The sequence below is a fragment of the Hyla sarda genome, chromosome 2, assembly GCF_029499605.1.
Source record: "Hyla sarda isolate aHylSar1 chromosome 2, aHylSar1.hap1, whole genome shotgun sequence".
NCBI classification, from domain to species: Eukaryota; Metazoa; Chordata; class Amphibia; order Anura; family Hylidae; genus Hyla; species Hyla sarda.
The window spans coordinates 209570113-209587606 of NC_079190.1; the positions used below are offsets into that span (position 1 = coordinate 209570113).

Here is a 17494-nt window from a genome sequence, read left to right on the forward strand (position 1 = left end):
TTATGATTTTTTCCAGAAGTGCGACAAAATCAAACCTATATAAGTAGGGTATCATTTTAACCGTATGGACCTACAGAATAATGATAAGGTGTAATTTTTACACTAATGTCACTGCAAAGTAGAATTGGCGACGCAAAAAATAAGCTATAATATGGATTTTTAGGTGGAAAATTGAAAGGGTTATGATTTTTAAAAGGTAAGGAGGAAAAAACGAAAGTGCAAAAACGGAAAAACCCTGAGTCCTTAAGGGGTTAAGGGGTTAAAAGGGTACTCCGGTGGAAAACTATTTTATTTTGTAATCAACTGGCTCCAAAAAGGTAAACAGATTTGTAAATAAGTTCTATAAAAAAATCTTAATCCTTTCAGTACTTATCAGCTGCTATATACTACAGAGAAAGTGGAGTTGCTCTTTTCTGTTTGATCACAGTGCTCTCTGCTGACACCTCTGTCCATGTCAGGAACTGTCCAGAGCAGTAGAGGTGTGCTATGGGGATTTGCTCCTACTCTAGACAGTTCCTGACATGGACAAAGGTGTCAGCAGAGAGCACTGTGATCATACAGAAAAGAACTATACAACTTACTCTGGAGCATACAGCACCTGTTAAAATAGCACACACACACACACACACATACACACACACACATATATATATATATATATATATATATATATACATATATATATATATATATATATTCATGAATACATTCCTGCTATACAGATTTGCCATGTGCATAAAAAAATTTCACATTCTCCACTGTATGTTGTATTTTGGAGCTAGACTCTTGAAAGTACTATTTAACACAATATTTTCATGCAGATACCATATGATGAAACACATAATTTATAAAAGTGGGTGGGGCTTTTCAGAAGGGGGTGTGGCATGGCAGATGTAACACAATTTAAATGTAAAATTAACCTCTTAAGGATGCAGGGCGTACCTGTGCACCCTGCGCCCGGTCCTGGTATTTAAAACGGGGTCACGCCGTGACCCCGCATCATACCGGGTCGGTCCCGGCTGCTAATGCTAGCCGGAACCCTGGGCTAATAGAGCACGGCACAGATCATTGTGACACGCGCTATTAACCCTTCAGACGCGGCGATCAAAGTTGATTGCCTCGTCCAAAAAGAAAGTAAAAGCTTCCCGGCAGCTCAGTCGGGCGGATCTGGACTATCGTGATAAAATCACGATGTTCCGATCAGCTAGGACGTGAGCAGAGGCTTGAGCTACAGACTTGAGCAATCGAGCCCCTAGAACGCTAGTCAATAAAGGTCATTTAACCCCTTCCCTAATAAAAGTTTGAATTACCCCCCTTTTCCCATTAAAAAAATGTTTAAATAAAAATAAACATATGTGGTATCACCGTGTGCGTAAATGTCCGAACTGTAAAAATATATCATTAATTAATCCGCACGGTCAGTGGGGTACGTGCAAAAAAAAAAATTTAAGTTCAAAAAAGCTTATTTTTGGTCACTTTTTATATCATGAAAAAATAAATAAAAAAACAATAAAAAAGTCTGATCAATACAAACATGGTACTGATAAAAACTTTAGAACATGGCGCAAAAAATGAGTCCTCATACCAGCCCGTAGCCAGAAATATAAAAAAATGATAGGCGTCAGAAGATGAGAATTTTTTACGAATAAATTTTCCTGCATGTAGTTATGAATTATTTCAGAAGTATGACAAAATCCAACCTATATAAGTAGGGTAAAATTTTAACCATATTGACCTATAGAATTAAGGGAAGGTGTAATTTTTACCGAAAAATGCACTGCGTAGAAACAGAAGCAGCCAAAAGTTACAAAATGAAATTTTTTCTTCCATTTTGTCGCGCAATTAATTTTTTTTCCGTTTCGGCGTGGATTTTTTGGTAAAATGACTAATGTCACTGCAAATTAGAATTGGTGGTACAAAAAAAAGCCATCATATGGAATTTTATGTGCAAAATTGAAAGCATTATGATTTTTAGAAGGTGATGAGGAATAAATGAAAATGCAAAAACTGAAAAACGCTGAGTCCTTAACCCCTTAACGACCAAGGACGTATATTTACATCCTTGGCCGGCTCCCACACAGTGACCCCATGTCATATCGGGTCGGTTCCGGCATGTACCTGAAGCCGGGACCCAGGGCTAATATCGCGCGGCAGCGATCAAAGTTGAACGCCGCGTCTAAAATTAAAGTGAAAACTGCCTGGCTGCTCATTGGGGCTGATCGGGACCACCACAGTGAAAATGCGGTGTCCCGATCAGCTGGGACACGATCGGAAGTCTTCTTACCTTCCTCCGGCGTGTCCCTTCGGCGATTGATTGCTCCAAGCCTGATATGCAGGCTTGAGCAATCGACCGCCGATAACACTGATCACTGCAAAGCTATGGCTTTGCAGTGAACATTGTATAAGATCAGTGTGTGCAGTGTTATAGCCCCCTATGGGAGCTATAACACTGCACATAAAAAGTGTTAAAAAAAAGTTAATAAATGTGATTTAACCCTTTCCTTAATTAAAGTTCAAATCACTCCCCTTTTCCCATAAAAAAACTCCAAGAAAATAAAAATAAATATAAACATATGTGCTATTGCCGCGTGCGTAAATGTCTGAACTATAAAAATATATCATTAATTAAACCACACGGTCAATGGCGTACGTGCAAAAATTTCCAAAATCCAAAATATCGTATTTTTGGTCGCTTTTTATTTCATGAAAAAATGAATAAAAAGCGATCAAAAAGTACGATCAATACAAAAATGGTACCGCTAAAAACATCAGATCACGGCGCAAAAAATGAGCCCTCATACCGATCCATACGCAGAAAAATTAGAGTTATAGGGGTCAGAAGATGACAATTTTAAACGTATAAATTTCCATGCATGTAGTTATGATTTTTCCCAGAAGTACGACAAAATCAAACCTATATAAGTAGGGTATCATTTTAATTGTATGGACCTACAGAATAAATATCAGGTGTCATTTTTACTGAAAAATGTACTGCATATAAACGGAAGCCCCCAAAAGTTACAAAATGGCGTTTTTTCTTCAATTTCGTCGCACAATGATTTTTTTTATGTTTCACTGTAGATTGTTGGGTAAAATGACTGATGTCACTGCAAAGTAGAATTTGTGGCGCAAATAATAAGCCATCATATGAAGTTTTAGGTGCAAAATTGAAAGGGTTATGATTTTTAAAAGGTGAGGAGGATAAAACGAAAGTGCAAAAACTGAAAAAACCTGTGTCCTTAAGGGGTTAAGGGGTTAAAGTAAGTTATACCAGCAATCTACTTTAGCTTATGACTGAATTAGATTTGTACCAACACCAAAATCACTAAGATGCTTGTATCTCTTAATAGATTTCTCACATCTTACACCAGACTTCTTTTACTTAAAGGGGTTAAAAACTTTTTTTTATATATCAACTGGCTCCAGAAAGTTAAACAGATTTGTAAATTACTTCTATTAAAAAATCTTAATCCTTTCAGTACGTATGAGCTTCCAAAGTTGAGTTGTTCTTTTCTGTCTAAGTTCTCTCTGATGACACGTGTCTCGGGAACCGCCCATTTTAGAAGAGGTTTGCTATGGGGATTTGCTTCTAAACTGGGTGGTTCCCGAGACACGTGTCATCAGAGAGAACTTAGACAGAAAGAACAACTCAACTTCAGAAGCTCATAAGTACTGAAAGGATTAAGATTTTTTAATAGAAGTAATTTACAAATCTGTTTAACTTTCTGGAGCCAGTTGATATTTAAAAACAAGTTTTTTCATGGATAACCCCTTACAGATTAGCATGTTAGATGCCAGTCTTGATACATTTCTTCCTATGTTTAGGATTGTAAACATGATGAACTAATACTTAAAGGGGCACTGTCAGATACGAAAACTGATAGTACAGGAGAGAGCACAGAGGAGTACTATCAGACAGGAGAGAGCACAGAGGAGTACTATCAGACAAGAGAGAGCACAGAGGAGTACTATCAGACAGGAGAGAGCACAGAGGAGTCCTATCAGACAGGAGAGAGCACAGAGGAGTGCTATCAGACCAGAGAGAGCACAGAGAAGTGCTATCAGACAGGAGAGACCACAGAGGAGTCCTATCAGACAGGAGAGAGCACAGAGGCGTCCTATCAGACAGGAGAGAGCACAGAGGAGTCCTATCCGACAGGAGAGAGCACAGATGAGTCCTATCTGACAGGAGAGAGCACAGATGAGTCCTATCAAACAGGAGAGAGCACAGAGGAGTCCTATCAGACAGTAGATAGCACAGAGGAGTGCTATCAGACCGGAGAGAGCACAGAGAAGGGCTATCAGACAGGAGAGATCACAGAAGAGTTCCATCAGACAAGAGAGAGCACAGAGGAGGGCTATCAGACAGGAGAGAGCACAGAGGAGTCCTATCAGACAGTAGAGAGCACAGAGAAGTGCTATCAGACAGGAGAGACCACAGAGGAGTCCTATCAGACAGAAGAGCGCACAGAGGAGTCCTATCAGACAGGAGAGAATACAGAGGAGTCCTATCAGACAGGAGAGAGCACAGAGGAGTGCTAGCCCACCCTCGCTTACTGGACTTTATCCATGCCTGTGCTTTAGCTTTGACAAAGCCATGATTTTATAAGCCATCATTTCTATAAAAAGGAAATGACATTTTCTTATAAAGTATATTAGAAAGGTTGATGTTTTGCCAAGATGTACAACATATAAAAAGTTTTTGAATCTGACAGTGCCCATTTAAATTAATTTGTCTTGTCTTAAAAATGTGATATAAATGAATTGTTCTGCAAATATGATCTATTCTATAATCCTACAGACATGCCACAACAGAGAAAGAAGAGATGCACATACAAAGACTACACTTGCCCCACAAAGTCTCTCTGGAAATGCAGTTGTATCTGCTGGTCCCATTATTACAAGAAGCGGTAATGTTATTGTCATGTACAGAATTTCTACTCCTTTAAGTATAAATCTCTCTATGTTATTTTTAATTTTACCACCCATACACAATTCACACAAATGTAGTACTCTATGGATGCTAAACTTTATTGATGTTGTCAACATATTATGTATTTTTTGTCCATTTAGACTAAGTGTAACCATGAACAAATGCTCAGATATCATAGCAACAACACAGTAACATACTATATACTATATGTCTAGTCACTGTACAAATACCTACAAATATTATATCACACCAAGAACACTACCATATTGTGTTGAAAAAATAGTATCATAGGGTTCAATAAGCTGTCTGCATACCCTATAGGTGATTTTAGCACAGTTACAGGTGCCTGAACAGTTACAGATAAAACAGGTGACATCCAGTCTGATTGAAGTAATACATTTTTGTTTTCATCTGATCCATCATTTCCATCATTATGAAGACTTCCTAAAACTACATCTCAAATCACTCACAACATCATAGTCAATGCATTTTTCCAGCAAGGTTTTCACCTTTTCCCCACCTAAACAAACTTCCCATTCATAATTCCCCCCTTGATGCCATGCATGGTAGTTGTGCCCCCTCCCCCATTGTACCCACACTCTAAGAAAGGGTATGTATGTGAGTTGAGTGTTGAGTGGGGAGGTAAGTGAGTACCTCAGTTAGTAGACAGGTCACCACAGACATAGGTAGATCCCCCCCCCCCCCAATAGGTACCACCAGAGGTTGGGTGAACCTCCCTAATATGTAGGTAGGTCTCCCCAAGAAATGTATGTCCCCCTAGGTGGTAAGTAAGTCTTCACAGTAAGTAGGTAGATAGGTCACCTCAGTAAGTATGTAGTTACCCTTCCTTAAGAATAATGATCCCTATTTGCCATCAAAAATATAAAAATGTTCACCTCTCCTATTTCCACACCAAGCAAGAGAATCTTCTTTTTTTAACCTTTGTTTACCATGGTTATACACATTTCTGAAATATACATTTTATTCCTTTTATATATGATTAGGTGCTACAGTAAGTTCAGGCGTATGATAATCTACATTTGAGGATTGAGCACCAATTTAAAAAAAAAAAAAACAACAAACCATCACTGAAAAAGAAAATCCTTTGTCCACTTACTAAAACTGTCTAATCCATATACAGTGCAAACTGAGACCGACAGACATCAAATCTGACAGATTTATCACAGTGTATCTAGCTGGTAAAAAATCTGGTACACATAAAGACTGTCTAGTTTTAGTTGGCCTTAACGTACTCCAGATTTTGTGCCAGCATTTGGTGCAATGTTAACAAAAGTGTTGAAAATGCATAGTAGAGTAGACACTAAAATATTGCTTTATAGCTCTGCAGAGCTACTTATGACAACCCATGAATTGATTTTATTTGCAAATAGTCATTTTAACTTGGGAGTACCCTTCTGTTCTGGGTAAAGTACAAAGGTACTTAGCTATAACTTTTTCAGATGCTTTAGGGAAAAGTAAAAATTGGTTGGTCAGCTTTTAGTTAAATAAAATATTCTTATAGAAAAAGTGCTCAAAACCAGGCCAGGACAATAGAAAGTCAAACATAGGCACTTGTCTAAGGCACCATATGCACTTAGAGGGTGCACTGGCACTGGAGTGTCCAGGGCAATTGCCCTGGAGTGTCATTTCTTACCACAAGCATGTTCTTAGGATGTACCCGCAGTTGAAAGCTGTTACGCCGAGCGCTCCGGGTCCCCGCTCCTCCCCGGAGCGCTCGCTACACTTCCCTCACTGCAGCGCCCCGGTCGGTTCCACGGACCCGGGGCGCTGCGTTACCACCTCCGGCCGGGATGCGATTCGCGATGCGGGTAGCGCCCGCTCGCGATGCGCACCCCGGCTCCCGTACCTTACTCGCTCCCCGTCAGTTCTGTCCCGGCGCGCGCGGCCCCGCTCCCTAGGGCGCGCGCGCGCCGGGTCTTTGCGATTTAAAGGGCCACTGCACCGCTGATTGGTGCAGTGGTTCCAATTAGTGTTTACACCTGTGCACTTCCCTATATCACCTCACTTCCCCTTCACTCCCTCGCCGGATCTTGTTGCCCTAGTGCCAGTGAAAGCGTTCCTTGTGTGTTCCTTGCCTGTGATTCCAGACCTTCTGCCGTTGCCCCTGACTACGATCCTTGCTGCCTGCCCCGACCTTCTGCTACGTCCGACCTTGCTTCTGTCTACTCCCTTGTACCGCGCCTATCTTCAGCAGCCAGAGAGGTTGAGCCGTTGCTAGGGGATACGACCTGGTCACTACCGCCGCAGCAAGACCATCCCGCTTTGCGGCGGGCTCTGGTGAAAACCAGTAGTGACTTAGAACCGATCCTCTAGCACGGTCCACGCCAATCCCTCTCTGGCACAGAGGATCCACTACCTGCCAGCCGGCATCGTGACAGTAGATCCGGCCATGGATCCCGCTGAAGTTCCTCTGCCAGTTGTCGCTGACCTCACCACGGTGGTCGCCCAGCAGTCACAACAGATTGCGCAACAAGGCCAACAGCTGTCTCAACTGACTGTTATGCTACAACAGTTACTACCACAGCTCCAGCAATCATCTCCTCCGCCAGCTCCTGTACCTCCTCCGCAGCGAGTGGCCGCTTCTGGAATACGACTATCCTTGCCGGATAAATTTGATGGGGACTCTAAGTTTTGCCGTGGCTTTCTTTCCCAATGTTCATTACACTTGGAGATGATGTCGGACCAGTTCCCCACTGAAAGGTCTAAGGTGGCTTTCGTAGTCAGCCTGCTGTCTGGAAAAGCCCTGGCTTGGGCCACACCGCTCTGGGACCGCAATGACCCCGTCACTGCCTCTGTACACTCCTTCTTCTCGGAAATTCGAAGTGTCTTTGAGGAACCTGCCCGAGCCTCTTCTGCTGAGACTGCCCTGTTGAACCTGGTCCAGGGTAATTCTTCCGTTGGCGAGTATGCCGTACAGTTCCGTACCCTTGCTTCAGAATTATCCTGGAATAATGAGGCACTCTGCGCGACCTTTAAAAAAGGCCTATCCAGCAACATTAAAGATGTTCTGGCCGCACGAGAAATCCCTGCTAACCTACATGAACTCATCCATCTTGCCACTCGCATTGACATGCGTTTTTCCGAACGGCGTCAGGAGCTCCGCCAGGATATGGACTCTGTTCGCACGAGGCGTTTCTTCTCCCCGGCTCCTCTCTCCTCTGGTCCCCTGCAATCTGTTCCTGTGCCTCCCGCCGTGGAGGCTATGCAGGTCGACCGGTCTCGCCTGACACCCCAAGAGAGGACACGACGCCGCATGGAGAATCTCTGCCTGTACTGTGCTAGTACCGAACACTTCCTGAAGGATTGTCCTATCCGTCCTCCCCGCCTGGAAAGACGTCCGCTGACTCCGCACAAAGGTGAGACAGTCCTTGATGTCTACTCTGCTTCTCCACGTCTTACTGTGCCTGTGCGGATGTCTGCCTCTGCCTTCTCCTTCTCTGCTGTGGCCTTCTTGGACTCTGGATCTGCAGGAAATTTCATCTTAGCCTCTCTCGTCAACAGGTTCAACATCCCGGTGACCAGTCTCGCCAGACCCCTCTACATCAATTGTGTAAACAATGAAAGATTGGACTGTACTATACGTTTCCGCACGGAGCCCCTTCTAATGTGCATCGGATCTCATCACGAGAGGATTGAACTGTTGGTCCTCCCCAATTGCACTTCTGAAATCCTTCTTGGACTTCCCTGGCTTCAACTCCATTCCCCAATCCTGGATTGGTCCACTGGGGAGATCAAGAGTTGGGGGCCCTCTTGTTCCAAGGACTGCTTAAAACCGGTTCCCAGTAAACCTTGCCGTGTCCCTGTGCTTCCTCATGTAACCGGTCTCCCTAAGGCCTATATGGACTTTGCGGACGTTTTTTGCAAAAAACAAGCTGAGACTCTACCTCCTCACAGGCCTTATGATTGTCCCATTGACCTCCTCCCGGGCACTACTCCACCCCGGGGCAGAATCTATCCTCTGTCCGTCCCAGAGACTCTTGCCATGTCTGAATACGTCCAAGAAAATTTAAAAAAGGGCTTTATCCGTAAATCCTCCTCTCCTGCCGGAGCCGGATTTTTCTTTGTGTCCAAAAAAGATGGCTCTCTACGTCCTTGCATTGACTACCGCGGTCTTAATAAAATCACGGTTAAGAACCGCTACCCCCTACCCCTCATCTCTGAACTCTTTGATCGTCTCCAAGGTGCCCATATTTTTACCAAACTGGACTTAAGAGGTGCTTATAATCTCATCCGCATCAGAGAGGGGGATGAATGGAAAACGGCATTTAACACCAGAGATGGACACTTTGAGTATCTGGTCATGCCCTTTGGTCTATGCAACGCCCCTGCCGTCTTCCAAGACTTTGTTAATGAAATTTTTCGTGATCTACTATACTCCTGTGTTGTTGTATATCTGGACGATATCCTGATTTTTTCTGCCAATCTTGAAGAACACCGCCAGCATGTCCGTATGGTTCTTCAGAGACTTCGTGATAATCAACTCTATGCCAAAATAGAGAAATGTCTGTTTGAATGCCAATCTCTTCCTTTTCTAGGATACTTGGTCTCTGGCCAGGGACTACAAATGGACCCAGATAAACTCTCTGCCGTCTTAGATTGGCCACGCCCCTCCGGACTCCGTGCCATCCAACGTTTTTTGGGGTTCGCCAATTATTACAGGCAATTTATTCCACATTTTTCTACCATTGTGGCTCCTATTGTGGCTTTAACAAAAAAAAATGCCGATCCCAAGTCTTGGCCTCCTCAAGCGGAAGACGCCTTTAAACGACTCAAGTCTGCCTTTTCTTCGGCTCCCGTGCTCTCCAGACCTGACCCATCTAAACCCTTCCTATTGGAGGTTGATGCCTCCTCAGTGGGAGCTGGAGCTGTCCTTCTACAAAAAAACTCTTCCGGGCATGCTGTTACTTGTGGTTTTTTTTCCAGGACCTTCTCTCCGGCGGAGAGGAACTACTCCATCGGGGATCGAGAGCTTCTAGCCATTAAATTAGCACTTGAGGAATGGAGGCATCTGCTGGAGGGATCAAGATTTCCAGTTATTATTTACACCGATCACAAGAACCTCTCCTACCTCCAGTCTGCCCAACGGCTGAATCCTCGTCAGGCCAGGTGGTCTCTGTTCTTTGCCCGATTTAATTTTGAAATTCACTTTCGGCCTGCTGATAAAAACATTAGGGCCGATGCTCTCTCTCGTTCCTCAGATGCCTCTGAAATTGAACTCTCTCCTCAACACATCATTCCTCCTGACTGCCTGATTTCCACTTCTCCAGCCTCCATCAGGCAAACTCCTCCAGGAAAGACCTTTGTTTCTCCACGCCAACGCCTTGGGATCCTCAAATGGGGTCACTCCTCCCATCTCGCAGGTCATGCGGGCATCAAGAAATCTGTGCAACTCATCTCTCGCTTCTATTGGTGGCCGACTCTAGAGACTGATGTGGTGGACTTTGTGCGAGCCTGCACTATCTGTGCCCGGGATAAGACTCCTCGCCAGAAGCCCGCTGGTTTTCTTCATCCTCTACCTGTCCCCGAACAACCTTGGTCTCTGATTGGTATGGATTTTATTACTGACTTACCCCCATCCCATGGCAACACTGTTATTTGGGTGGTCGTTGATCGATTCTCCAAAATGGCACATTTCATCCCTCTTCCTGGTCTTCCTTCAGCGCCTCAGTTGGCTAAACAATTTTTTGTACACATTTTTCGTCTTCACGGGTTGCCTACACAGATCGTCTCGGATAGAGGCGTCCAATTTGTGTCTAAATTCTGGAGGGCTCTCTGTAAACAACTCAAGATTAAATTAAATTTTTCTTCTGCATACCATCCTCAATCCAATGGACAAGTAGAGAGAATTAACCAGATCTTGGGTGACTATTTACGACATTTTGTTTCCTCCCGCCAGGATGACTGGGCAGATCTTCTACCTTGGGCCGAATTCTCGTATAATTTCAGAATCTCTGAATCTTCCTCCAAATCTCCGTTTTTCGTGGTGTACGGCCGTCACCCTCTTCCCCCCCTCCCTACCCCCTTGCCCTCTGGTCTGCCCGCTGTGGATGAAATTTCTCGTGATCTTTCCACCATATGGAAAGAGACCCAAAATTCTCTCTTACAGGCTTCTTCTCGCATGAAGAGATTCGCAGATAAGAAAAGAAGAGCTCCTCCCATTTTTTCCCCTGGAGACAAGGTATGGCTCTCCGCTAAATATGTCCGTTTCCGTGTCCCGAGCTATAAGTTGGGACCACGCTATCTTGGTCCTTTTAAAGTTTTGTGTCAAATTAATCCTGTCTCTTACAAACTTCTTCTTCCTCCTTCTCTTCGTATCCCTAATGCCTTTCACGTCTCTCTTCTTAAACCTCTCATCCTCAACCGTTTTTCTCCTAAATCTGTTCCTCCCACTCCTGTTTCCGGCTCCTCGGACATCTTCTCTGTTAAAGAGATTTTGGCCTCTAAAAAGGTCAGGGGAAGAACTTTTTTTTTAGTGGATTGGGAGGGTTGTGGTCCAGAAGAGAGGTCCTGGGAACCTGAGGACAATATCCTGGACAAAAGTCTGATCCTCAGGTTCTCAGGCCCCAAGAAGAGGGGGAGACCCAAGGGGGGGGGTACTGTTACGCCGAGCGCTCCGGGTCCCCGCTCCTCCCCGGAGCGCTCGCTACACTTCCCTCACTGCAGCGCCCCGGTCGGTTCCACGGACCCGGGGCGCTGCGTTACCACCTCCGGCCGGGATGCGATTCGCGATGCGGGTAGCGCCCGCTCGCGATGCGCACCCCGGCTCCCGTACCTTACTCGCTCCCCGTCAGTTCTGTCCCGGCGCGCGCGGCCCCGCTCCCTAGGGCGCGCGCGCGCCGGGTCTTTGCGATTTAAAGGGCCACTGCACCGCTGATTGGTGCAGTGGTTCCAATTAGTGTTTACACCTGTGCACTTCCCTATATCACCTCACTTCCCCTTCACTCCCTCGCCGGATCTTGTTGCCCTAGTGCCAGTGAAAGCGTTCCTTGTGTGTTCCTTGCCTGTGATTCCAGACCTTCTGCCGTTGCCCCTGACTACGATCCTTGCTGCCTGCCCCGACCTTCTGCTACGTCCGACCTTGCTTCTGTCTACTCCCTTGTACCGCGCCTATCTTCAGCAGCCAGAGAGGTTGAGCCGTTGCTAGGGGATACGACCTGGTCACTACCGCCGCAGCAAGACCATCCCGCTTTGCGGCGGGCTCTGGTGAAAACCAGTAGTGACTTAGAACCGATCCTCTAGCACGGTCCACGCCAATCCCTCTCTGGCACAGAGGATCCACTACCTGCCAGCCGGCATCGTGACAAAAGCTTTTTACTTTTGGGAGAGAGGACCTGTCTACGTACAGAAGGATGCCAATCTACCTACCAAGGGAGCCTGCCTTCCTACAAGGGGGGCCTACTGAAGGACCTGTCCACCTACAGGGATCACTCAGCTACCTACAGAGGGACCTGTTAAATTATCTACAGGAAAACCTGTTTACCTATAGTGGGGCACCCATCTATCAACAGGGAATTAACTCCCAACAGGGGGCACCCATGTACCTATAGAGGGGCACTTATCTACTTACTGGTGGACTTATCTGCCTAGTGGGAGCCAAGTTACCTACAGGGCAATCAATTTACATACTGGGGGCTATCAACCTACTTGGGGCATCTGTTTGCATACTGAGTGAGCTCATCTATGTTATAAGGAGATCTAACTACCTCCCTGTGGCACCTATCTACTTACTGAGGGAACCTACTCCCCTACCTACTGATGGGACCAACCTACCAAGGGGGTAAGTATAACTGTTTGAACCACAATGGGTGGGGGAAAAGGTGAGGGTAATGCTTGAAAAGTGTGAAGCCTAAGATGTTTGTCTGGCAAATTCTGCAGAGGTGTTGTGGCTGCGAAAATTCTTCATGGCAGTTGCAGTCTGAGCCAGATGGAGAAGAAAAGGAAGGAGAATGACTCTGATCAGAGAAGACGCCTCTTGTGAATCACCAGATGTAGATTTACTCTAAATTTTATTAAGATTTTCCGTTACAAAACAATAAACAAACAAAACATAATACAGACAAATACAGATAGCCATCTTATTCATAATTAACTGATCAACATTGTCTTACATCTACCTATTGGCCTCCCTCCATAATCTTTTTTTCAGTACCTAACAATAAGCAAACAGAACATAATACACACAAATGCAGGTAGTCAACCTATACACACTAAACTAATCAACACTACTTTACATCTACCCACTACCCTCCCAGCATTAACTTACTACACCCAGATTATTCTCTGTTCAAGAAAGAAAAAGAACAAAAAAGAAAGGGAAAAAAAAAAAAAAAGAACACCCTGATACCCAAAGGAAGAAGGAAAAAAAACGAAATATAGAAAGAACAAAACGAAATATACAAGCAACCCCTTTCTCAGGAATCCTGGGGAATCAAACAGTATCCACTCTCCCCACCCTTTCCAAAAGCCTTCAGAGCTATCACTCATCTCTGCCATTTTTTTCCCCACCCGCATAATGAACTGCACTTCTTCGAACCATTCCACTAATGAGGGTACCACAGGTGACTTCCAGTGCCTAGGAATTACCATTCTGCCTGCTGCAATTAAAAATTTCTACACGTTTTTCTTATGAAGTGTCTAGGAGCCCGGAAAGAGGGACAACAAAGCAATAATTGGTGAATTTTACAACATTCTTCCAGAAAACTGCCTATATATACAAACATTTTTCTCCCAAAACATTTTAATTTCAGATACCATTGGAAAGCTATTTTATAGTTTTTTCTTTTATACAGGGAGATGATGACATACCATACGAACAACTACAAATTTGCTGACTCTCCCTGTCAGAAAATGCCATCCCCATATCCCTCTCCCAGTAGTCAATAAATCTGGCCCTGCCATTATTGCTCAAAGCTAACAGAAGCTTATATAATTCTGACAGGGCCCCCTTTTCTGTCTCCCTAGAGAGAACTAAGTTGTCAAATTTCAACAGCTAATGGAATTAATTCCAGCTCTACAGGGGACACAGAGGCCTCAACTACTGTCCAGCCATTAGGGCTATCTCCATGTGTCCAATCCAAAATACCTTTAATTTCTGCTGCCTCATGGTATAATTCAAAATCTGGCGACCCCCCCCCCCCCCCCCGCCTTATTGTTTTAGTCAATGTACGTTGTTTTAGTCTAATTTTACCCCCTTCACATATAAAAAGAGAAAGGGCCCGCTGCAACGATCTAAAGTATTTTCTTGGGATAGCAATTGGAATTGTCTGAAACACATAAAGTAATCTGGGTAAAAAATATCCATTTTGTCATTATTCATACGACCAAACCATGACAGGTATTTATTTTGATAAGACTCTAGGTCCGCCATAGTCTTCCTATACAGTGGAAGGTTATCCAATTCATATAACATTTGTAAATCTGGTGGGATCTGAATCCCCAAATATGTAATGCTCTTGCTCTTCCATTAAAATGAAAAATTACCTCCCAGGGATATCACATCCCTATGGGGCAATGTCACATTCAATGCCTCTGTTTTATCTAAATTTGCCTTAAAGTTGCTCAAATAGCCAAAATGTTCAAATTCTTGAATTATTAAGGGCAATGAGATATGCGTGGAAGATATATACATCAACAGGTCATCTGCATCAAGGGCCAGTTTGTGCTGTGTCTGCCCTATTTCAATACCCTTTATGTCGACCCTTGTCCGTAGAGCTCTGGCAAGATGTTCCATTGTAATAATATACAGCAATGGGGACACCCCTGGCGAGTACCATTGCTGATTAAAAGGGCCTTCGATAGGATCCTGTTTTCCTGCACCCTAGGGGTTGGTAATGTATATAATGCCATTATTTTGTTAATAAAAGATAGGCCAAAAGTAGATGCAAAAATAAACTTCCAACAGACCCTATCCAAGGCCTTTTTGGCATTGACTGACAGTAGACACATAGGAATTCCATGTGCATGCATATATGCTATTATTAATATTGTACACAAAGTATTAATCCTTGCCTCTCATCTGGGCACAAAGCCTACTTGATCCCTATTAATGACCTCTGGTATCACCTCCCCCAACCTTGCTGCCAGCAATTTAAAGTATATTTTAATATCACAATAAATTAATGAGATAGCTCTATAGTTCCCACAAAAATGGATCTTTATTGGGATTAGGTAATACAACCACATGAGCCTCCAATTCTTGTCTCAGAAATGGGCATTCTGCTGAAATACTGTTAAAAACACGTGTCATAAAAGGGATTAATATGCTTTTAAAGGTTTTAAAAAATATCGCTGTAAAGCCATTTGGCCCCGACCTTTTCCCGTTCTTTAGGGCTAAGATAATTTCCTCTATATCCTCCTCCGTGAAAGGCTCAAAAGTTCAAACTTACCACGGTTTTCATTTACTATTGTAGGTAGAGCTGTTTCCGATACATATTCGAGAATTTTGGTGTACAACTTAGTTGCCGCAGTTTCAAAGCATTGGCTAGGGATATTATATAATTCCTTATAGTAGGCACCAAAAGTCTCTGATATGTCCCTAGACTTGTGTACCACTTTCCACTCTAACCCATACACTGCCGGAATATGTACAGGGGCCGACTGTGGATGCAATACTCTTGCCAAGGGCTCTACCACATTTATTAGCCTCCGCAAATAGATAACACTGCTTCTTCTCTGCTTTCCTTCCTGCCATTCGGGCCATGTGATTTTTAATCTGCTCCCAGACCACTATCAGTTGTACAAAGCATTCGTGTTCACTCTGATTTTTATGTTGCTTTGTGATCTTACCTAATTCCTCCAGCAAACCCTTTAGCTTAGCCTCATTTGCTTTCTTCACCCATGCCCCATACTGAATCAGAACCCCCACCTTACCATATACTTTACAGCCTCCCACTGTATAGGAGGAAAGGTGGGGTCCTCAATGTGATCTGTAAGAAATATCTCTATGGCTCTAGAGACTGCATTTTTGCAGTCTATATTACTCAACAGGGTCTCATTTAACCTCCATGTCCATTCCTTAGCCCCCCCCCCCCCCCCCCCGGATATCAATATTTAAATAGATAGGGGCATTGTCTGACTAAACTGTGGTTCCAATCAATGTTTTAGGGTTATATAGCATAGCATATTGAGATATTAAAAACATATCAACCCGACTGTATGACCCATGTGCAGGGGAAAAATAAGTATAATCTTTTTCTCCTGGGTGCAAAATTCTTCATATATCAATCAGCCTGTGTAAAGTTAAAGCAGCTTTTGCCAGTTTAACTGAACTTTGTGGAACCGATGATTTTCCTGTTGAAGTATCTATTCCTGGATTTATGGTCATTTTAAAGTCTCCTCCCATTAAAAAGATGCAATCCACAAATTAATCTGCCTTCAATAATATATCTCTCAATACCCTTCCCTGGTCCTCATTTGGAATATATACATTACCCACTGTATAAATTTGCTCAAGAATTTTAATCTTAAGAAAAACATATTTCCCCTCCGGTGAAACCAAAACGTCAAGAACTACGTGTTGTAAGCCCTTATGAAGTGCTATAGAAAACCTCTAGATTTTGAAATTGGGTTTGTGATATGCACCCAGTAAGAAATATACTTGGGCAACTGTCGTGGTTCACGATCAGCTCTAAAGTGTGTTTCCTGTAAAAGTAATATTTGGATATATTTTTATGCATCATATATGTTATCTGTGAACACTTAATGGGGTCATTGAAACCTCGCACATTAATAGAAGCAAATGATAGCAATGGTACCAACATCTTATAATATATCCTTATACCAAAAATAAATTACAACCCCAAGCAAAGTGTGTGAAAAGAGGGGCGGAAAGAAGGAAGAAAAAAAATCAAAAGGTAATCCCAAACACAAAACTTAGAACCCCAAGAGAGGGATTCCACACTGCCAGGAACTAACCGTGCAGTGGCTAGAAAATTGTTTCAACGACGCCTCCGCGGCTCTCTATAAGAGAACAATGGTCACTTTGCCCACCTCCCCCTCCGTAGAGACCTTATTTCACCTCTTATTATTATTTAACCTTTATATATAATATTAATAATGATTATCAAAGGGGAAAAAAAGAAAAAAATATATATATACAGTATATATATATATATATATATATATATATATATATACAGCAAACGAACAGGCAACAGCACTCCCATAAAGTGCAAATAAACGGTCCTTTATTCACATAAACGTGGTGGTAAAGTTTTGGCTGGATCACCCAGCCATTGTCAAGCCTTGACAATGGCTTGACAATGGCTGGGTGAGCCAGCCGAAACGTTGCCACCACATTTATGTGAATAAAGGACTGTTTATTTGCACCTTATGGGAGTGCTGTTGCCTGTTCGTTTACTATTGGGAAGGATCTGCAACCAGGATCTAATGTGACTGTGTGCACCCCATCACTTTTGTATGGACTAGAGATGAGCGAACTCACAGTAAATTCGATTTGTCACAAACTTCTCGGCTCGGCGGTTGCTGACTTTCCTGCATAAATTAGTTCAGCTTTCCGGTGCTCCCGTGGGCTGGAAAAGG

The 17494-nt window shown here is 43.5% G+C and overlaps 1 protein-coding gene across 5 annotated transcripts in view; it reads left to right on the forward strand.

Annotated features, from left to right (window-relative positions):
- The window catches only part of LOC130355729 (zona pellucida-like domain-containing protein 1), a 206197-nt gene that overhangs the window by 125965 nt on the left and 62738 nt on the right, over positions 1-17494 (forward strand). For all 5 annotated transcript variants that reach the window (XM_056556279.1, XM_056556280.1, XM_056556281.1 and 2 more), the window contains one exon: positions 4802-4910. In XM_056556279.1, coding sequence (XP_056412254.1) covers positions 4802-4910 — 109 coding nt within the window. The remainder of the gene's footprint in view (positions 1-4801; positions 4911-17494) is intronic.